Raw genomic sequence first — 22,645 nt, forward strand, 5'->3', positions numbered from 1 at the left:
GAAACTGTCAGGTTGAACTGGGACACTGCACGGGAAACTGGACAGCGAACCCCTGACAGGGAAGGAATATGGTCAGTGGTGGAAAAAGTACTAAATTGTCATACTTTAGTGAAAGTAAAGATACCTCAATAGAAAATGACTGAAATAAAAGTGAAAGTCACCCTGTAAAATACTACTTAAGTAAAAGTCTAAAAGTATTTGGTTTTAAATATACTTAAGTATCATGAGTAAATGGAATTGCTCAAATATACTTAAGTATCAGAAGAAAAAGTATGAATCATTTCAAATTCCTTATATTAAGCAAACCAGACTGTTCTTGTTTTTTATTTATTTATGGAAGCCAGGGACACACCAACACTCAGACATAATTTACAAAGGAAGCATTTGTGTTCAGTGAGTCCGCCAGATCAAAGGCAGTAGGGATGAACAGGGATATTATTTTGATAAGTGCATGAATTGGACCATTTTCCTGTCAAAATGTAACGAGTACTTTTGGGTGTCAGGGAAATGTATGGTGTAAAAAGTACATCATTTTTGGGGGGATTGTCGTTTAGTAAAAGTAAACGTTGGCAAAAATATAAATATAAAAAGTAGTACTTTACACCACTGGGTTACAACAGGCACAAATACAGTAAGCACAACATACAGTAAAGAGAATGTGGCAGATATAACAAACCGCTGTCTATTGTTTAAAAGAGGGACTGTTGAAAATAGAGAAATAAGGCCCTCAGATGTCTTCATAGCAACATGGGATGACTTGCTTCTATGCAAAAAACGTAACGTTGATGATGTACCTATCTGAGCTCACGCGAGGACTGCGATTTCATTACCAGTGTGTGCGACAGAGGCACAGCGAAGATGGCGTCGCAGGAGACCGAAGCTTCTCCGCAAACCAACGGCGAGGTAAAAATGAATGAAATTGTATGACTGTCTTCAATTTGTGACTGTACTAATAGCGGCATATGGTTAACTCGAGAGCAGTGAGTGGCACAGCAGATATTGTTATTGAAGTGTGATCATTTCACACGAGCCTCTGACGTTGTCAATGCCGGTCGGTTTAAAAACGACCCCCTGCCTTTCACGATGCGTTTGTTACAGCATCTTGCAAGGTAGAACTGTCGACAAACATATTTCTGAACAAAATAATGAGGTCGGCACTTGGGGAAACAGATACACGTTAGCCAGCTTTAAACTAGTTAGCTAACTATTATTAGCTGGCTAACATAGTTAAACTAGTAGTTAGCTACAGGAGTGGCTAGCTAGACTGACAATGCTATTTGGTCGGCCTACGTATCGTTAGTAGATTAATTTGTCAAACATTACCTTAATCTAACGGCCTTATTCAATGGACTAACGTTATTTATTGACTGAGTGCGAAACGAATCACAGCCCAATACTGAGAATATATCGAACATCGATGTGATTTAAAGATTGCAAGTAGGGATGTACTTTCTAGATTTTGGTTAGTTAACTAAATTAGTTATGGATGTTGCATCTTGTTATTAGCAAACAAGCAGATCCGACCTGCTTGCATACAACTGCACTAGTGTCAGACAGGCTTCCTGTGTAGATAAAGACACTGCGGAGCTGGCGCAAGATATGACTCGGAAACATACTGTACCTCAATCCAGGGATGAGAAACGTGTTGTACTCCGAATTGTCCCATTATCCCAACTGCTACTACACCGAGAAGATTGAATGACTAATAGTTTTTCCCAAACTGGCCTCAAAGTATTTTGTATTATTCTGTATGTAAATCCGAGACACTCCATTTAGTATGATATGTTACTATGTATGGTATGTATTCATTTGTGGATGTCTATCACCCATTTCGTATGATATGTTACGAATTAAATTACGTATTATGTTACGAATTTGCTAAACATAAATTTTTTTACGAATTTGCCAAAACTTACAATATGTTAAGAATTCTAGCTAGGTGGCCAACGTTAGCTATAGGTGGCCAACGTTAGCTAAGCTAGGGGTTAGGGTTAAGTTTAGCTAAAAGGATTAGCAAACTGGATTAGCTAGAAGGGTTAGGTAACATGTTAAGTAGTTAAAAAGTTGCTAAAATGCTAACGTTGTCCGTGATGAGACATTCGCATTATACGCCCATCCATCCATCCCGACCAACCACCCTTTCATTTTTGCCTTAAGTAACCATCTGTCTTATGTAACCATACCAAACGTAACATATCATACTAATTTGAGTGTCCCCGGATTTATATTTACTGTGTTATGTCTAGTCTATGAGACCAGGCTGTTTTTCCGGAAAAATGACCCTTTCATCCACATGGTAGGTAGCAGAAGCCACATTAGCCATTTTGGAATTGCAGTTTCAGACAATCAACTCTTGTTGTTCAACGCAACATGCCATTCCATAATGGCTGCTGTGGCTACTGCTAACTATGTTGTTCAATCTTCTCTTGTAACAGTTGGGATGATGGGACAATTCGGAGTACAAAGCATTTCTCATCCCTGGATTGAGGTATGTTTTCAAAGTGAGAAGCCGGCTAAGCTACACAGGAAGCCTGTCTGACCCTAGTGCAGCTGTAAGCAAGCGGGTCGGATCTGCTGGTTAGTTATTAGCTAGCAAGCTAGTCACTTCGGTCAAACTCATGAGCTCCTTTTGCAAATTTGAGGAACATTTACCTGTGTGACAATTTAGGAAATATGAGTACTCATTTACACCTGACATAGTTGCGCTTAGGTAGAAAAACGTTTTTTTCTGTCATGTTGCAGAGCAAACAGTGCACATACAGTTGAAGTCAGAAGTTTACATACACTTAGGTTGGAGTCATTAAAACTCGTTTTTCAACCACTCCACAAATGTCTTGTTAACAAACCGACTTGTTTGGCATGTCGGTTAGGACATCTACTATGTGCATGACACAAGTCATTTACATTTTTTTTGTTTACAGACAGATTATTTCACTTATAATTCACTATCACAATTCCAGTGGGTCAGAAGTTTACATACACTAAGTTGACTGTGCCTTTAAACAGCTTTGAAAATTCCAGAAAATTATGTCATGGCTTTAGAAGCTTCTGATAGGCTAACTGACATAATTTGAGTCAATTGGAGGTGTACCTGTGGATGTATTTCAAGGCCTACCTTCAAACTCAGTACCTCTTTGCTTGACATCATGGGAAAATCAAAAGAAATCAGCCAAGACCTCAGAAAAAAATTGTCAGACCTCCACAAGTCTGGTTCATCCTTGGGAGCAATTTCCAAACGCCTGAAGGTACCACGTTCATCTGTACAAACAATAGTACGCAAGTATAAACACCATGGGACCACGCAACGTCATACCGCTCAGGAAGGAGACACATTCTGTCTCCTAGAGATGAACGTACTTAGGTGCGAAAAGTACAAATCTATCCCAGAACAACAGCAAAGGACCTTGTGAAGATGCTGGAGGAAACAGGTACAAAAGTGTCTATATCCACAGTAAAAAAGTCCTATATCGACATAACCTGAAAGGCCGCGCAGCAAGGAAGAAGTCACTGCTCCAAAACCGCCATAAAAAAAGCCAGACTACGGTTTGCAACTGCACATGGGGACAAAGATCGTACTTTTTGGTGAATTGTCCTCTGGTCTGATGAAACAAAAATAGAACTGTTTGGCCATAATGGCCATCGTTATGTTTGGAGGAAAAAGGGGTTGGCTTGCAAGCCGAAGAACACCATCCCAACTGTGAAGCACGGCGGTGGCAGCATCATGCTGTGGGGGTGATTTGCTGCAGGAGGGACTGGTGCACATGAGGAAGGAAAATTATGTGGATATATTGAAGCAACATCTCAAGACATCAGTCAGGAAGTTAAAGCTTGGTCGCAAATGGGTCTTCCAAATGGACAATGACCCCAAGCATACTTCCAAAGTTGTGGCAAAATGGCTTAAGGACAACAGTCAAGGTATTGGAGTGGCCATCACAAAGCCCTGACCTCAATACTATAGAAAATGTGTGGGCAGAACTGAAAAGCATGTGTGAGCAAGGAGGCCTACAAACCTGACTCAGTTACACTAGCTCTGTCAGGAGGAATGGGCCAAAATTCACCCAACTTATTGTGGAAAGCTTGTGGAAGGATACCTGAAACGTTTGACCCAAGTTAAACAATTTAAAGGCAATGCTACCAAATACTAATTGAGTGTATGTAAACTTCTGACCCACTGGGAATGTGATGAAAGAAATAAAAGCTGAAATAAATCATTCTCTCTACTATTATTCTGACATTTCACATTCTTAAAATAACTGACCTAAGACAGGGAATTTCTACTAGGATTAAATGTCAGGAATTGTGAAAAACTGAGTTTAAATGTATTTGGCAAAGGTGTATGTAAACTTCTGACTTCAACTGTACATGCCACTGGCCTGTCATCCCCTTCAGAACAGATCCCATCAATTACTATTTTTTAGTTCACGTGATATTTGCTTTCCACTGTGAGACCATGCGTGTAAAAAAAATCTCTGTGAACTAATCCATTGCAGAGGCTGAGACTAATCCATTGCGGAGGCCGCGTGGATGGCACAGTTCAAGAAGAAGGGGAGTGTGGCTAAGATGCACGTCTCTCTCTCCAGAATGTGCTCTCTCAAATCAAATTTTATTTGTCACATGCGCCGAATACAACAGATGTAGACATTACAGTGAAATGCTTACTTACAAGCAAAAATTTAAAGAGCAGCAGTAAAATAAAATGACAGTAGGGAGGTTATGTACAGGGGGGTTCCGGTATAGAGTCAATGTGCGGGGGCACCGGTTAGTCGAGGTAATTGAGGTAATATGTACATGTGGGTAGAGTTATTAAAGTGACTATGCATAAATAATAAACAGAGTAGCAGCAGCTTAAAAGAGGGGGTTGGGTTGGGGGGGGGGGGATAATGCAAATAGTCTGGGTAGCCATGATTAGCTGTTCAGGGGTCTTATGGCTTGGGGGTAGAAGCTGTTAAGAAGCCTTTTGGACCTAGACTTGGCGCTCCGGTACCGCTTGCCGTGCGGTAGCAGAGAGAACAGTCTATGACTTGGGTGGCTGGAGTCTTTGACAATTTGTAGGGCCTTCCTCTGACACCGCCTGGTATAGAGGTCCTGGATGGCAGGAAGCTTGGCCCCAGTGATGTACTGGGCCGTACGCATTACCCTCTGTAGTGCCTTGCGGTCAGAGGCCGAGCAGTTGCCAAACCAGGCAGTGATGCAACCAGTCAGGATGCTCTCGATGGTGACAGCTATATAACTTTTTGAGGATCTGAGGACCCATGCCAAATCTTTTCAGTCTCCTGGGGGGAATAGGTTTTGTCGTGCCCTCTTTACGACTGTCTTGGTGTGTTTGGACCATGATAGTTTGTTGGTGATGTGGACACCAAGGAACTTGAAGTTCTCAACCTGCTCCACTACAGCCCTGTCGATGAGAATGGGGGCGTGCTCAGTCATCAGTTTTTTCCTGTAGTCCACAATCATCTCCTTTGTCTTGATCACGTTGAGGGAGAGGTTGTTATCCTGGCACCACACGACCAGGTCTCTGACCTCCTCCCTATAGGCTGTCTCATAGTTGTCGGTGATCAGGCCTACCACTGTTGTGTCGTTGGCAAACTTAATGATGGTGTTGGAGTCGTGCCTGGCCATGCAGTCATAGGTGAATAGGGAGTACAGGAGGGGACTGAGCACGCACCCCTGAGGGGCCCCCGTGTTGAGGATCAGCGTGGCAGATGTGTTGTTACCTACCCTTACCACCTGGGGGCGGCCCGTCAGGAAGTCCAGGATCAACTTTCTTTCGTTGTCCAGAAGCCAAAGGCACAATCCTAGTCATATTAGAAACTCATCCTAGTTGTTTCTATTAGATTCCCCTCTTAAGTTTCTAATGGAGATTTTCATCTGTCAAATATGCAACTGCTCGCAATAGGTGCACTGTTTAGAACAGTGTTTTCCCAATTCGCGTGAATTGTGTTTTGGCAAATGTTTAAAAATTACGTCTTTATTAGCTGCTTCATTACAGAAGTTACATGTTCAATAATAGGCTATAGCCTTTTGACTGTAAGACGATAGTGTTGCTATTGTTGCATGTTTCCATTAAGTTCTTAATGAAAAATGTCCAGTCCTTGTATGCATTCATGGTATCTGAGAGGAAGAGGCGACTCGAGAGGTTTCACTCTCGCCAAAATCTGTCAAAAATAAGCCCAATGCGTTTCTATGGGTTTATTTTGGACCTAAGCTTGTCGCCTGCCTTCCCGCCTTGGGACGACTCCCATTGTTAGGGTGGAGACTAAGCATCTTGTCATTATATACAGATCTCTGTTGTTATTGTCTGTTGGTCACGTCATTTTACTGTTAGATTTTTTATTTTGTCGTTTGTTGACGGGTTAATGAGGGTCAGTTAGTTGGCAGCAAAATTGACCGATATTTGCATCCCTACGACAGACAATTTGTTCAGACAATTTGTTCGTTCGACATGGTGGGATCTTTTTGTGTCGGTAAACTTGGAGTCACGCAATGTTATGTGGTCGTCCCACTACGACTCGGAAACCATGCAGTTTATTCAGCTACAGATGAAATAAATTGATCAACTTCACAGGGTGGTGAAAGGGTAAGGTGATAAGCTTGATGCTCCTTTCCAATAAATATCGAGGGTCTTTTTCTGGTGACATGATGATTGATGCTTGGCTGCCCTTTTATGACATTTAAAATCTAGCTCTTTTGTCCATAGTAATCTCATTGTGTAGGCTATACCCGCACTGTATCTGCCAGCTGTTGGCTAGAGCGCTTGTGCCAATACCAGAGTGGGCACATTCACTATATAATGCAACATTTTGAGTTGAAAATGTGATGGAAACACATTTAACTTGTATTTTTGTATACGGTACATGGGAATTGAACGCAGAAATAATGTGCAAAACGTCATCACGCACAAACTTTTATCCAAAACGAGTCAATTTGATGGAAACACATCTCTGGTGGGAAAATGCGCATAATTTGTTTAGGCAGAGTTTAGAATATTCGCATGAAAATCTGTCACCTAGCTAGTGAAATAGATTTTTTTTTGGAACCTACACTCTCCTTTATCAGTGAACTGTTGTCTAGAGAGCATCCACCAAGATAAGATTGGGCAAGTTTGCTATTGATAGCAACCGTTTTTGTGACAAAACCAATGGAAATGCGATGGAATCACTTAGAACTTCTGTTTTTATTCAGTTAATGGAAACCTATGTGAAAAAGGTGCTTTTTATGTGCACTAGGCTATGTCATCACGCACAGCTTTTCATCCGTAACAAGCCAGTTTGTTGGAAAAACCTGTAAAAATGTGCATATCTTTTTGGGGGATAATTCGCTATTGGATGGAAACCTATTTTAGGATTTCCTGATTGATCTCTTGCCTGTGTGTAGGTGGGCAGCAATGGAGCTGCTGCAGCCGTGGATGGCCAGGCTGTACAGACTGCTGCTGGGGACCCTGCACAGCAACAGCCGGCTCCACCACCCAACGCATGGTCGGTCATAAAAGGAGTCCTCTTCAGGTGGGTCAGAGATGTACACACACACACACACACTGATATGAAAACAATAGACAGCCCCTGTTTACTTGAATGTGTGGGGGGTGTTTAAGAAGTATGGTTGATGGTAAGGTTATCCTCTAATGGGGTCTGGGCCATGCCCTAGTTTGACTGGAATATATATGACTAAAGACCTTCAATCAAGTCAAGCACACCAGCAGCATTTAATTCAATTGATCTTGGTCTGTCGAAGGTGTCTTGTCTTGAACGTGTGATTTTGTTGAATTTTCAGTGTTTGCTAGATCATTAAAAAAAATCTCAACCTATTGGAATCTCCACACTCTGCTGGTCTTATTAGTGGAGACAGAAACAGAATGCTGGGGCCAGGGAGGGATTAGAATGACATTGTTTAGGGTGCATTAATGAGTATCAGGAGAGCTGGGTCCTATCATAGAAGCAGTACGGTGTGAGAGTTTCATACTGTTGCAACACATTCCCCGGGAGTATTTCAGTCAACTGATACTTGAAGCTCAAAACAAGATGGCAAACTTGGAAGAAGGCCCTGTTGATGTGAGCCTGACAATGGTATCTTGATGGGATACAAGACCATCAGATTTGGCAACAGGGTTCAATCCTCTCCAACATCTGATGCTAAAGATATCAAAAACAAACACTTGTCTGTATCTCAGCCTTTGTTTCAGACACACATACTTACTTTACGGTAGATGCAAAGTGGGATACCTTTTACCTAACATGAACTCTTACCTTAACTGTTTTAGATTTCAACATCAATGGGGTGATGTCAGTTGGGTGGTCCCAATCATAGAAATATAATTTATATTTCTATGGTCCCAAGCATCACACTTTTAAAAAATCCCATTACGTTACACATTTGACTAAAAGTTGAATTGGTTTCAATTGGACTAATCTGACTTTTTTCTTCCCTTGTCCTCATCCTCTGCAGGATCTTTGTCATCTGGGCCATCAGTAGCTGGTTCCGCAGGGGGTCCTCTACTCCAGACCCCAGTACCCCAGCAGGGGCGCCACAATTACCCAGCCGAAACCTTTTCCCCAAGGAAAGCCTCATGGTATGCCAGCCTTTTCACACCGTTCTGCATAAGCAATAAACCTCAGGTCACGTGACTGTATTGACTTCCTGGTTGACCTTTGGTCTGTGCCTGCTGCTCAGTGTAGGTTCTCTGGGTGAGCTGTGTGAACAGCTGGTCTCCGTCGATGAGTTAGGTCCTGGCTCGCTTGTTGACTTCACTCAATAATTAGTGCACACTGCTGGACTAAGAAGCTGTGCCACAGCAAACAACCACCCAAAGCAGTACCATATGGATAACTGAAATAAATGTTAACCTGTTTTCCTTCCGCCCTCAGGACCTGTATGTGTACATCTCCCAGGACGAGGTGTTCTCTGACTTCAACGACACACAGTCCCTGTTCTGGTTTCATAGAGACCTGGTCTACGGAGACTGGAACACTGGAGAAGAGGGGGACGGCTGCTATGAGCACTCACTGGATCTGGACATCCCAGAGGTGAGGAGGGAGACTGGGGAGGGAGAATTAAGAGTAGGATTTCCATTTTCTAATCTCTCTCTCTCTGATCCTATGTGCTACAGAAGGTGCAAATGAATGGTTCCCTCTACATCCATGTGTATTTCACGAAGACTGGATTCCACCCAGACCCCAAACGCAAGGGCCAGTATCGTCGGCTAGCAACCGTCCATGCCACGCGGAGTAAGTAACTGACATGCGCACACACCCCTGCTCTGGTGCATGCAAGACCTTTTCAAACTAGTATGTCAGTGGTTTGACTCATGTTTTCCTCTGACTTTCTCAGTGCTGAACAAGTTCAAACGCAGGAAGTTCGTGAAGACTAAGAACCTGCTGACGGGGGAGACCGAGACCGACCCGGAGATGATCAAGGTCAGCTGTGTTTACCATGATACATAGACCCCATTCCTTTTCAGTCAGTAGACCCAGTCCACACAGTATTGATTAACTACCTTTTCTCTTCCCCAGCGAGCGGAGAGCCATGGCCCAGTGGAGATCATCTCCCACTGGCACCCCAACCTCACCATCAACATGGTGGACGACCATACAGCCTGGGTCAAGGGCTCGGTCCCCCCTCCACTGGACCAACGTAAGCTCTACCCACCTGTTCTCACGCTTCTCAGTGGGTCATACCAGAGCATATACTAGGAGGGTTGAGATGTACTGCTTCATTACAGAAATCTAACTAAAGGTGAAATACCTTTTAGTTACCGCTCTATTCTGGCTGTCAAATTTTCTCAACCCGTTCCTTTTTACCTTCACCAACCCTACAGATGTGAAGTTTGACGCGGTGAGCGGCGACTACTATCCTATCGTCTACTTCAACGACTACTGGAACCTGCAGAAAGATTACTACCCCATCAATGAGACCCTGCCGTCGCTGCCTCTGCGCCTCTCCTACTGCCCGCTGTCCCTGTGGCGCTGGCAGCTCTACGCAGCCCAGAACGCCCGCTCACCGTGGAACTTCCTGCCAGAGGACACCTACGAGCAGTCTGACGAGGACCAGGACTCTGTCAAGGTCAGGGGTTTAGAGGTCATAGGCCGGGGCAGGATGTAAATAGAGAAGGAGATATAGATCTCTGTTTTATATTTGCTCCTCCAATATAGCACATCTTAGAATCAGACTGGTCCCGGAGTCTAGACTCCCTGTTGTTTCCCTGGTAACAATTGCTAAGGAACTGTGTTGTCTCTGTAGGTGGCCCTGCTGGAAACCAACCCGTACCTCCTGGGCGTGACCATCGTGGTCTCCATCGTACACAGCATCTTCGAGTTCCTGGCATTTAAGAATGGTGAACTCACTGTGCTTCTGTTTCCACAGGTGAATTGCCTATTATAAGACCTCTTTTGGATTCTATACTCTTCTCTCTCTGTGTGTGTGTCAGACATCCAGTTCTGGAACAGCAGGCAGTCTATGGAGGGTCTCTCTGTGCGCTCCATCATCTTCGGGGTGTTCCAGTCCCTGGTGGTACTGCTCTACATCCTGGACAATGAGACCAACTTCGTGGTGCAGGTCAGTGGGGTTTCATTTATTTCAAAAATGATTAAAATAAAGACTTGTCACCAGACCCCTTGTAATATCATTCATTACGGCAGGCTCTGTACGCATGTCATTCATGACCATTGTACTAGAGCAGAGTGGTCCCTTTACTAATCCCCATCTTGTGTCCCATAACCTCCAGGTCAGCGTGTTCATCGGCCTGCTCATCGACTTCTGGAAGATCACCAAGGTCATGGACGTCAAGGTGAGATGGAGAACAGGTATTTCAATGTGTTTGGTTGCATAAATGAATCCCTGTTTGTTAGCTAATCCAGATGTCTCTCCCCAGTTGGACAGAGAAAACAAATTGTTCGGGATCCTCCCACGCTTATCAATAAAAGACAAGTCAACGTACGTGAAGTCCTCCACCAAAGTCTTTGACGACGTAAGGAAACCTGTCAACACGACACAATATAATACTTTTTATTTACCGCTCGCATGGAAAATGTTGTGCGGATGTTTTTTTTCCCTCTCCTCTTTCCTCTGCGTAGATGGCCTTCAGGTACCTGTCATGGCTGCTGTACCCTCTGTTCGGGTGCTATGCCGTCTACAGTGTGTTGTACCAGGAGCACAAAGGCTGGTACTCATTCGTACTGGGCATGCTCTATGGCTTCTTGTTAACCTTTGGTGAGTCACTGGTGGTCGTTGTTCAGAAGTGTGATTTATTTCAATTTTTTTTTGTCTGATTTATCAGGAATTCCTAGTTCTCTGGTCATGGAAGATCATCCTTTCCTCCCTTGTTTTCAATGCTGTGATGATCACGTCGCTAAAATATCAGTTGCACAGTCCAGGAGAAGTGGCAGTCTATGCCGTCTTAATCCTCATGACATAGTCTGATCCCTATTGACAGTCTGTCCTAGCAGACAATCTAGCCTTATTGACCCATAAGTCTATCATTATTGATAGTTTGTCCTTGTTAACACATTCTTTCCTAAATGACTCTCTTTATTAATTGACATCCTAAGCGATATTCTCCCCTAAATGACACTGTCAGAGACGGACTAAGTGACGCTGCTCATTGTTTCTCTGATCTGATGCGTCGTCGTGTCTGCTTTGTGATTGGCTCAGGTTTCATCACGATGACGCCACAGCTGTTCATCAACTATAAGATGAAGTCTGTGGCCCACCTCCCATGGAGGATGCTCACCTACAAGGCACTGAACACTTTCATCGACGACCTGTTCGCCTTTGTCATCAAGATGCCCATGATGTACAGGATAGGATGTCTCAGAGACGGTGCGTGTTATCACTCATTGCCCTCCAACACACACATTTCATAGACTTAGTACAGCCCATTCCGGTTCTTAACAATGACTATACCGTTGATATGAAAAAACCCTAGTTCCCTTAGGGGTTTAACGGTACACGTATTACTACCGAACTGTTCGTTATGGGGACTGCTGTTTGGGCTGCGCTGTGGACCCGAATGAATGCATAAAAAAATATTAACAAAATAAGAACACTAGGCATATAGGGAAAGGGGGATACCTGGTCAGTTGTACAACTGAATGCATTCAACTGAAATGTGTCTTCCACATTTAAGCCACATCCACGTCATCGGCTATAGGCTATGCATACACAGCGTTGTATGCCTCTTGAGTTCATCGGAGCTGAAAAAACCCCATTTCAGGCTGTTCCGTTAAAACTACAGTGGTTCATCATTTAAAAGTTGCATCATACTGCAGTATAGTGAACGGTATGCTGTGATATGCGTCGGGGAGTCGCAGTGCTTGCCGTTAATGCTCATTTGAACCACCAGAGGGCATCTTGGAGCACATCTGTCTTTTTATCATTCTTTTATTAACGAAAACGCAAAGATGTTGATGAACAAATACTGTATACTTTCTATTGGATATGGAGTATATACTGTACATTACCTATTATAAGGTTGTTTTGATTATTATGTGGATTATAATACATTTACATTTGTAGGGGGTTGATGCATTTTCATCAGGGCAAATCAGGTCTGGTATTGAGGTAAAGACATTTCAAACTTTAGTCTTGTGTCAGGTGAACTGTTGTCCTCATCTTTTGGTCTGATCATTTCGTTCAAACATTTTAGTTTTAAAATAAGTTAAAGGGAGCCTTGAATAATTAAACGATAAATTAACTGCAACATGTTGGCTAAAGCAATTGCAATCACAAAGGAATGCGACAGTTTTTAATCTTGGCTGTACTATTATTGTATTTGTTGTGTTCCAAATGGTCAGATTATTTTTTTACATGATGAATTTCCTGCTGCCAATTGCCAGATATCACGTGATCGGGGTACTTCTCACAGGTATCGTAGCTTTGAAGTAGGCTACAAGTGAAGACAGACGGCTGCAACGGAGCGCGTCCTTCTTATTGAATTCTGAGGCAGATATTAAAGATGTTAGAAGAACTGTCCACATTTACTTTTCGTGAGTAGGCCTAACAAACAGCAAAAGTACTAGCATATGTCAATCTATAGTAGAAAAGTTGACCTATTCTGTTGATCAGCTTGTCCTTCTGTGCGAGAAATAAATATTCCAAACATACTCTGGGACAGTTGTGGGAAGCTATACATCCCAAATTAATACAACCACTGTACATTTAAAAAACACTTTTACAAGCAATGAGGCTGATGCAACAGATCAGAACATTTAGCTTAAAATGTTGATAAACTATTAGGCTATTTCTTCACATTATAAGTGCAGCAATGCGCACACTGCAGTAGGCTAAAATGCAATTAGCGGGAAAACACCCTTATCAAAAGTGCACTGCAAATGTGAGCGGATTCATATGACAGGGATGAAAATATCCTTCAAATGTAGAAATAGTGAAGCTCCAAAGACTCATCAACAAGCATGGGTTGTTAATATGACAAAACAAATATTTGCCTGCTGGACAACAAAAGAAAGTTGAACATGAGAGAAATAAATACTGGTTTCAATTGCATATGAGGAAGTGTTTATAAAATAATCCCCTTAACATTCCTATGGTCGGAACATGGCAAGACATGCCTCATAAAATGACAAACGTCTGGGTTTTAAACAGTCTAAATGTTGACTGCCTCCATTCCGATGTCAAGGTGGGTGTTGTTGCAGTGTGCAACAGGCACTGGCCTTTCTCTATCAGAACCAACAGTGACTCAAGTATGTCGACAGAATCAAGCCTTTAGATATTAATAATGATCCTACATTATATATTTGTCAAACATGACTGGCGTTAGTAATTCAAAGTCTCATTAAAGTTTGGCTACATTTTCAGGTGCCTTACGTCAGCATCGGTCTGGAAAGGTTGTAGTAATTGGCTATTTTGGTTAATGGTATTGGTGTCCTAGCAGATGGCCTTGGTGCCCTGGCAGATTGGGCACCTCCTGAAGGCCGAATGGCCTTGCCCCTAAAATCACGAAGTTCCAGGCCTGGCTAGACCTAAAACATACATTTAAAGTCCCTAAAAATAGAAATCAACTCAGCAAGTCTATTGTCCTGCTGATAGCCCATCAAGGGTGGATGGCTTCTTTTGTATCCCAATAATAGGTTCGGCTGCCGAACGATTTACACCTGGCCCGCAGATGAGGCATTGACAGCTGTGAACTGTACAGCATGCTTCAGACAACCGAGGTGAATGTGACTGTACATCAAATGTTGCAATGGTGAAACGTTTGATAACTATAATTTTCGCCTGACACGATAACTTAGCCTACTCTTAATTCTTGCCTTATATGTTGGCATGCATAACCTTAATTAACCAATTCTGATATTTTGAATGATGTTATAGACATTGCACTGAATCGTACATTATTATGCTGGTTGAAAGAGGATTTTTGATAATATTACCGTTATATCAACACACTCCTAACTCCCGTTCAACAACTCTAAATTGCTTTTGCATGCGCTCCAAATGGATAACTTGAAATAACATAATATAGGATGATTAAATAATCAAAAGGAAAATGTGATTATTAGCCTAGTGGTAATTTAAGCATATCATGTGACTTAGGCCTCATGTAAAATCATTGTCAAGAGATACTGTTGCATGTAGGTCTAGATCGTTTATGGGTTGATATGGAAAGAAGTAGAGGGTGCTCAACCAACGGGAGTCGAGGTGTAACCTAAAAATGTGTAAACATCATTGGAAAGGAAAAGGCGCAATGCTCGCTAACCATGAACAATTCTTAGTTTTATTAAGCAAGTTTAAAAGATTGACGTTTCGACCTTCAATGGATAATCACAAAGTGAATGGACAAGTTCATATAGGGCAGGGGTACTCAACTCTTACACTATGAGGTCCGGAGACTGCTGTTTTTCTGTTCTATCTGATAATTAATTGCACACACCTGGTGTCCCAGGTCTAAAATCAGTCCCTGATTAGAGGGGAACAATGAAAACATGCAGTGGAACTGGCTTGGAGGTCCAGAGTTGAGATTGGGGGATACAGAGTATGGGGAAGACAATTAGGGAGAACACTCTTCAGCTGGTGGTGCTAATGAGAGATGGCGCAGTAGACCATACAGGTTGGTACTCAGGGTGTGGGGTACAATGGTCAATGTCTCCACCTAGTGATGAAATACAGAAGTGGAACCAGTAAAAAAGCAATTGGAAAACTGGGCAAGCTTTTTTCAATTACAGTAGGTGTAATTGATATTAAACATGAATTATATAGTAATGGTTGTATATGTTAGGACAGCTTATGAGGTGTCTGTTGACGACTAGGTGGAACTGGAGAGGCTTCATGCATAGCTTAACGCATAGCAAGTTACTGTATTAAGACTAAACAGGACACACTCTTAGGCCTACAGCTCAATGGTGGTTATACAAGGCTACTACTATAAAAGCCTAATAATGATAATGACATTACTTATTATAATGATCATAATAATTGTAATAATAACAATAAGGAGATGAAGAAAAAGGAGGGTATCGTAGCGAGAGCTGCTTGCATATTATGTGTGACAAACGTGGTGTTGGGTTACAATATAATTTTTCTGCCTGTTTGGAACAGTGTGAACAACAGTAAATAAATGATACGTAATACCAGAGTCTGTTCTAATAATACAAATTAATAATTGTAAAGCCTTTTTTACAGCTTAGCAAAGATTAAAAACAGACTGATTTGTGAAATTGCTTTATCCAACATTTTGCAGTTGTGAGACTTGGTGCTCAGGGAATCAGAAGGCTATTAAACAAACACTCAAACAGGCAACAGAAGCAGGATCTGTCTGATTCCTGTAGATATACACTACATAACCAAAAGTATGTGGACACCTGCTCGTCAAACATCTCATTCCAAAATCATGGGCATTAATATGGTGTTGGTCCCCCCTTTGCTGCTATAACAGCCTCCACTCTTCTGGGAAGGCTTTCCACTAGATGTTCGAACATTGCTGTGTGGCCTTGCTTCCATTCAACCACGAGCGTTAGTGAGGTCGGGCACTGATGTTGGGCGATTAGGCCTAGCTTGCAGTCGGCTTTCCAATTCATCCCAAATGTGTTCGATGGGGTTCTGTGCAGGCCAGTCAAGTTCTTCCACACAGATCTCAACAAACCATTTCTATATGGACCTCACTTTGTGCATGGGGCATTGTTATGCTGAAACAGGAAAGGGCCTTCCTCAAACTGTTGCCACAAAGTTGGAAGCACAGAATCGTCTATAATGTCATTGTATGCTGTAGCGTTAAGATTTCCCTTCACTGGAACTAAGGGGCCTAGCCCAAACCATGAAAAACAGCCCCAGACCATTATTCCTCCTCCACCAAACTGGGTCAGGTAGCTTTCTCCTGGCATCCGCCAAACCCAGAATCATCTGTCGGACTGCCAGATGGTGAAGCGTGATTCATCGCTCCAGAGAACGCGTTTCTACTGCTCCAGAGTCCAATGACGGTGAGCTTTACACCACTCCAACCGACACTTGGCATTGCGCATGGTAATCTTAGGCTTGTGTTCGGTCATGGAAACCCATTTCATGAAACTCCCGACAAACAGTTCGTGCTGACGTTGCTTCTAGAGGCAATTTGGAACTCGGTAGTGAGTGTTGCAACCGAGGACAGACAATTTTTACGTGATTCAGCGGTCCCATTCTGTGAGCTTGTGTGGCCTACCACTTTGCCGCTGAGCCGTTGTTGCTCCTAGACGTTTCCACTTCACAATAACAGCACTTACAGTTGACCGGAGCAGCTCTAGCACGGCAGAAATTTGATGAACTGACTTGTTGGAAAGGTGGCATCCTATGACGGTGCCACGTTGAAAGTCACTGAGCTCTTCAATAAGGCCAATTTACTGCCAATGTTTGTCTATGGAAATTGCATGGCTGTGTGTTCGATTTTATACACCTGTCAGCAACGGGTGTGGCTGAAAAAAAACAAATCCACTAATTTGAAGGGGTGTCCACACACTTTTGTATATATAGTGCATATGGATGATTTATAAAGACATGCACGTTTAACAGTTAGGCTATTGATAATAGACCTACAGTGCCTTGCGAAAGTATTCACCCCCCTTGGCGTTTTTCCTATTTTGCCTTACAACTTGGACTTAAAATTGATTTTTTGGGGGGTTTGTACCATTTGATTTACACAACATGCCTACCACTTTGAAGATGCAAAATATGTTTTCTTGTGAAACAAACAAAACTTGAGCGTGCATTACTATTCACCCCCCCAAAGTCAATACTTTGTAGAGCCACCTTTTGCAGCAATTACAGCTGCAAGTCTCTTGGGGTATGTCTCCTAGCCACTGGGATTTTTGCCCATTCTTCAAAGCAAAACTGCTCCAGCTCCTTCAAGTTGGATGGGTTCCGCTGGTGTACAGCAATCTTTAAGTCATACCACAGATTCCCAATTGGATTGAGGTCTGGGCTTTGACTAGGCCATTCCAAGACATTTAAAAGTTTCCCCTTAAACCACTCGAGTGTTGCTTTAGCAGTATGCTTAGGGTCATTGTCCTGCTGGAAGGTGAACCTCCGTCCCAGTCTCAAATCTCTGGAAGACTGAAACAGGTTTCCCTCAAGAATTTCCCTGTATTTAGCGCCATTCATCATTCCTTCAATTCTGACCAGTTTCCCAGGCCCTGCTGATGGAAAAACAAATTCTTTAAAACGACGTTGGAGGCTGTTAATGGTAGAGAAATTAACATTAATATCTCTGGCAACAGTTCTGGTGGACATTCCTGCAGTCAGCATGCCAATTGCACGCTCCCTCAACTTGTGCTGTGGCATTGTGTTGTGACAAAACTGCACATTTTAGAGTGGCCTTTTATTGTCCCCAGCACAAGGTGCACCTGTGTAATGATCATGCTATTTAATCAGCTTCTTGATATGCCACACCTGTCAGGTGGATGGATTATCTTGGCAAAGGAGAAATGCTCACTAACAGGGATGTAAACAAATTTGTTCACAACATTTTTGAGAAATAAGCTTTTTGTGCGTATGGAACATTTCTGGGATATTTTATTTCAGCTCATGAAACATGGGACCAACACTTTACATTTTGCGTTTGTATTTTTATTCAGTGTAATTAAGTTGGTGTTTCCTCTCTCCTCAATTTTCGCTATTATTAACATAGCAACATATAGGGAAAGGTGACAATTCAATGGCGCACTGAAGATTGTTTCAGAACCGTGGACAGCTATATTTTTCTGCATGGGGCTGAGTGACTCACTTATGTGGCTTTCGTTCAAAATAAGTTATACTATAAAGCAGGGTTAAAGACATTCTTTCTGATCATCTTTAGCATACCCAGTCTTTTGTTTGAATTATTTAATAAATTTACATTTTTAAAGGTTGATGCATTTTTCTTTAGGGAAATTCAGGTCTGTGATATTGAGTTACAAATGTAAAACTTTAGAGGACTTGAGCCTCGAATACATTGCAAGTGTACCCTTTTTGGCCATTAGGGTACACTTTACAATATGACTCAACTCTTACTGACCTCAGCATCTATCTGTAGTCTTAACTGTGGAAACAATTGGGGGATTTTTCACACCTAGCCAAGCTATTAGACTAGCCCTTGCCCTTGTAAATTAATGGAGGTGCGAATGTTTCTGTCTGACAGTCTCTCTCCTCTTGCACTAGAGTCCTGCATCAGGCAAAATAAATCAGTTGGCGGGTGGTGCCAAATTACAGCTCCCAACACATCTGATTTAATAATTATGAATAGGATTTATTTGATTTATTTTGTTTACATTCTTCATTGTAACCACTATCACAAATAATTTAACATGAGCAGATTAACTTGGTCTAAACATTTTTATTTATTTATCAGAAAGAATGTCGGTACTTATTTATTTTGATCGAAAGCTACAAATGAGTGAGTCAATCAGCTTTATGCTTACAAATATAGCTTTATGCTGCAAAATAGCCTACTAAATAGGCCAAGCCTAAACAAATACATGTAATTGCCTAAATAAAACAAATACATTAAATAGCTCAGGTCTTTAAACCTTTGTCCGTCCATATCGTCGCTGGACTCATTCAGTTTCTAATTCACATCAGCAAAGAAGGACTCCATTTTTCAGAAACTCACTTTATATTGAGGGGCTATCAGTCTTTCCACACTGGTAAATAAAGCCTGTTTGTAATCTTAGAATTCTTTCAGTCTATTTTTCGAGGGAGAGAAACCAAAAGCATAATGTTCTAACTCCCCCTTGTGATTATGTGGCGCAATGACGGAATGATGCAATTTACCACAAGCTGCCACCATGTAGGATCTACCTCAAAGTGTCGTGGTATAAGCTCCAATCTTTTAATTGAGGAACCACTGTAGAGCCTATGTACATGTTGTAAACAACATTCTCATCTTAATTGGCACATTTCAAACTGTCCATCATATAAATCTCCAGTTTGGGAACATTTTGGCTTCCCAGTAGATTACAGCAGCAATGGAAAGGAGTGTATCGCCACTACTCAACGGATGTTTATAGCCGCGGATATGCACCCATTCTTGGTGGTTGAGAATATGGGGTTTCAGCACCTCAAGTTCTCGAGCAACTTTACTAAACTCGCCCTCTCGCACCCATTTCAGCAACGGGTAGTAACCCCTCTATCTAAGCAAGCCGAAGTTGTCAATGAATTGGCCAATGCACCTTGTGTTGCGCTGACAACAGATCAGGGATGAGCATCTAGTCCTCGGGGGCCGGATAGGTGTCACACTTTTCCCCATCCAGCTGATTTAAACTAATTGCATTCTAAACTGAAGATCATGATTAGTTGATTATTGGAGTCAGGTGTGTTACCTGGGGCAAAAGTGTGACACCAATCAGGCCCCAGAGGACTGGAGTTGCCCATCCCTGCTACAGATGGACCTCCAAGCCTAGTCCATTGTTGATGTAGTCCCAATTTTTTTTGCATTTCAGCAATCAAGTTTAAGAAAGAAATACAGCCGGTATGATGCGTTTACCAAATAACATTTTAGCGGCCCCCCTCGTGACAGCGAAGAGAGAAATTACGTTTTAAAGTTAATTTCCGGCAATTCTGCACATTTTGCCATAGGGTGGAGGCAAATGTTTGCAGTTTTTAATATGCTAACTGATGATCAATGGGCCCCACACGGTCGGTAAATCGACCATGCTTACTACAAGTTTAGATAGTTGGCCGCTAGACTAACTTACCAATCAAAAAAAAAAATGCCGACATGGGCTAATTGAGTGACTTCTGATGCACAACCACATTTTGAAATTGCACCTTGTGTATTCTATTATTCTAACTCTCAACAGTAAGTTTAGACCCCAACTGAGTTGGTCCGCGGGCCTACAAATTGGTCCGCAGAGGGATTTTCAAGCCTTGAGACATGGATTGTGTAGGTGTGCCATTCAGAGGGTGAATGGGCAAAATAAAGATTGAAGTGCCTTTGAACGTGTTATGGTAGTAGGTGCCAGGCACACTGGTTTGTGTCAAGAACTGCAACGCTGCTGGGTTTTTCACGCTCAACAGTTTCCCGTGTGTATCAAGAATTGTCCACCACCCAAAGGACTTCCAGCCAACTTGACACAACTGTGGGAAGCATTGGTGTCAACATGGGCCAGCATCCCTGTGGAACGCTTTTGACACCTTGTAGAGTCCATGCCCAGACAAATTGAGGCTGTTCGGAGGGCAAAAGGTGGGACTCAATATTAGGAAGGTGTCCTTAATGTTTTGTACACTCTGTACAATGTCTGAGCCATGTTTACATATTGATTTCACGTGCATATTTTAGTGTTGTTGAGTCATTGTTTTAATTAAAGAAAATGCAAGGTGTTGCTGCTCCTGATGATGCTCTCATCAGGCATTATATGACTCATGATCATACATGGAATCAGGAATACCAACACTTTGTATTTTCTTAAATTTCCAAAATTGTTACTACAGTAACTGTTAGCATTTCATTTTCCCGCTGTAACGAAACCGAACCGTGACCCCGAAACCGCAATCCGTACCGAACCGTGGGTTTTGTTGAACGTTACACCCCTAGTTCCCTATAATAACTCTTATGTTTCCCTCCCACAGACGTAGTATTCTTTGTCTACCTGTACCAGCGCTGGATCTACAGGGTGGATCCCAACCGGATGAACGAATTTGGCACCAGCGGAGCGGAACCCACTGGAGTGGACCCTAACAAGGACAGCACAGCACAGGGGGAAGTCGCAGCCACAGGGGAGGTCGCCGCTACAGGGGAGGTCGCCGCCATAACAGAAAAAGCAAAGGAAGAGAAGAAGAACGATTAACCACGACCAACTTATCCTCCTTTCTCGCCCTCGCTCCTGGGGAGAAGCAGACCTATGGAAACCAGGCAGTGAAATGTAATTTGCCAGGGAAAAGGAGTCATTGTATTCTCTCATGGACAATGCTACAAATTTCAGTTTAACTCTCCCTCTTCTTTGTGTGGGGGATCTGCAGCGAATCGTAATTAATGTAGACTTCCTATTTTTAATTTTTTTTGCAGTTCAAGTGGAGTGAAACAAATGTGATGTACTGTATTCTTTATCTTTTTCATTGGGTAACAGTAATGATTTGGAGACCAGGTTGTGAATGTGGGAGGCCCAGTTGAGGGTGGATGGTCGCAGTACGTATCTCTGTATTTTCATATCTTTGCGCTGTCTGTGGATTTCTTGTGATTTTTAGCAAATGTTTCATTCCATGTGTGAACACAATGTGTCAGGGTGGGGTAACTGGAAATTGGTGAGTAGTGCTGGAGGAAACTGAAAGGGTCCAGAGCCAAGTGTGACGTGAAGGGAACCAAGATGCACGACCTGTCCAACACTACCCACGAAAGACAGACTACCATCCATTTTAAACAAATGGTTGATGTTCCAAATGCGAACAAAAAAAAAAAAAAAACAGCCTTGTAGGTATTAATATAAATATATTAATATTATTAATGACTTGATTTCTGTTTTTCAGTCACTTGAATTTCTTTTGTATGTTCTGAAACTACAGAATCTCAGCTTGTAATGTTAATAATACTGATTTCAAAATGTCTAGCAATAGCTGATTTACAAGGTTTTTGCCTGGACTTCTGATTTTTGAATTGTTCTACTACATTCACACTCCAAGCAGGACCACCTTGACATACACTTGAGTCTACAAAACATTAAGAACACCTAAGACATTAACGCCCTCAGAATAGCCTCAATTCGTTGGGGCATGGATGCTACAAGGTGTCAAATGAAAGAATTCTACAGGGATGTTTTATTTTATTTTTTCCTTTATTTAACTAGGCAAGTCAGTTAAGAACACATTCTTATTTACAATGACGGCCTACACCGGACAAACCCGGACGACGCTGGGCCAATTGTGTGCTGCCTTATGGGACTCCCAATCTCGGCCGGTTGTGATACAGCCTGGAATCGAACCAGGGAGTCTGTAGCGACGCCTCAAACACTGAGATGCAGTGCCTTAGACTGCTGCGCCACTCGGGAGCCCTATAATGTTGACGCCAATGCTTCCCACAGTTGTCAAGTTGGCTGGATGTCCTTTGGGTGGTAGACCATTCTTGATACACACGGGTAACTGTTGAGCGTGAAAAACCCAGCAGCGTTGCAGTTCTTGACACAAACTGGTGCGGCAGGCACCTACCAGAACCTATTCAAAGGCACTTCAATCTTTTGTCTTGCCCATTCACCCTCTGAATGGC

At 42.5% G+C, this 22,645-nt stretch overlaps 1 protein-coding gene across 2 annotated transcripts; it reads left to right on the plus strand.

Moving 5' to 3' along the window:
• Positions 1-802: 802 nt before the first annotated feature.
• On the plus strand, positions 803-22,012 carry LOC121560435 (cleft lip and palate transmembrane protein 1 homolog). 2 transcript variants are annotated; one of them, XM_041873429.2, is made up of 16 exons: positions 843-903; positions 2,436-2,488; positions 7,375-7,502; positions 8,443-8,566; positions 8,862-9,020; positions 9,104-9,221; positions 9,325-9,410; positions 9,507-9,627; positions 9,812-10,056; positions 10,234-10,327; positions 10,421-10,548; positions 10,718-10,780; positions 10,865-10,960; positions 11,067-11,202; positions 11,644-11,811; positions 21,019-22,012. In XM_041873429.2, the coding sequence occupies exons 2-16, from the start codon at positions 2,441-2,443 to the stop codon at positions 21,234-21,236; spliced, it is 1,932 nt and encodes a 643-aa protein (XP_041729363.1). In that variant the 5' UTR covers positions 843-903; positions 2,436-2,440; the 3' UTR covers positions 21,237-22,012. The 2 variants fall into 2 exon arrangements, with proteins under 2 accessions (XP_041729372.1, XP_041729363.1); XM_041873438.2 differs by lacking the exon at positions 2,436-2,488 and having other exon boundaries at positions 803-903.
• Positions 22,013-22,645: the final 633 nt, after the last annotated feature.

The sequence above is a fragment of the Coregonus clupeaformis genome, chromosome 5 (assembly GCF_020615455.1).
Source record: "Coregonus clupeaformis isolate EN_2021a chromosome 5, ASM2061545v1, whole genome shotgun sequence".
Taxonomy (NCBI): Eukaryota; Metazoa; Chordata; class Actinopteri; order Salmoniformes; family Salmonidae; genus Coregonus; species Coregonus clupeaformis.

Excerpts from the sequence above, each read along its gene's own strand:
- LOC121560435 (XM_041873429.2), top strand. The coding sequence starts at position 2,441 with ATGATGGGACAATTCGGAGTACAAAGCATTTCTCATCCCTGGATTGAG. Across the intron at positions 10,549-10,717 it reads AGACCAACTTCGTGGTGCAG|GTCAGCGTGTTCATCGGCCT; the intron begins GTCAGTGGGGTT and ends CATAACCTCCAG. Across the intron at positions 11,812-21,018 it reads GATAGGATGTCTCAGAGACG|ACGTAGTATTCTTTGTCTAC; the intron begins GTGCGTGTTATC and ends TCCCTCCCACAG.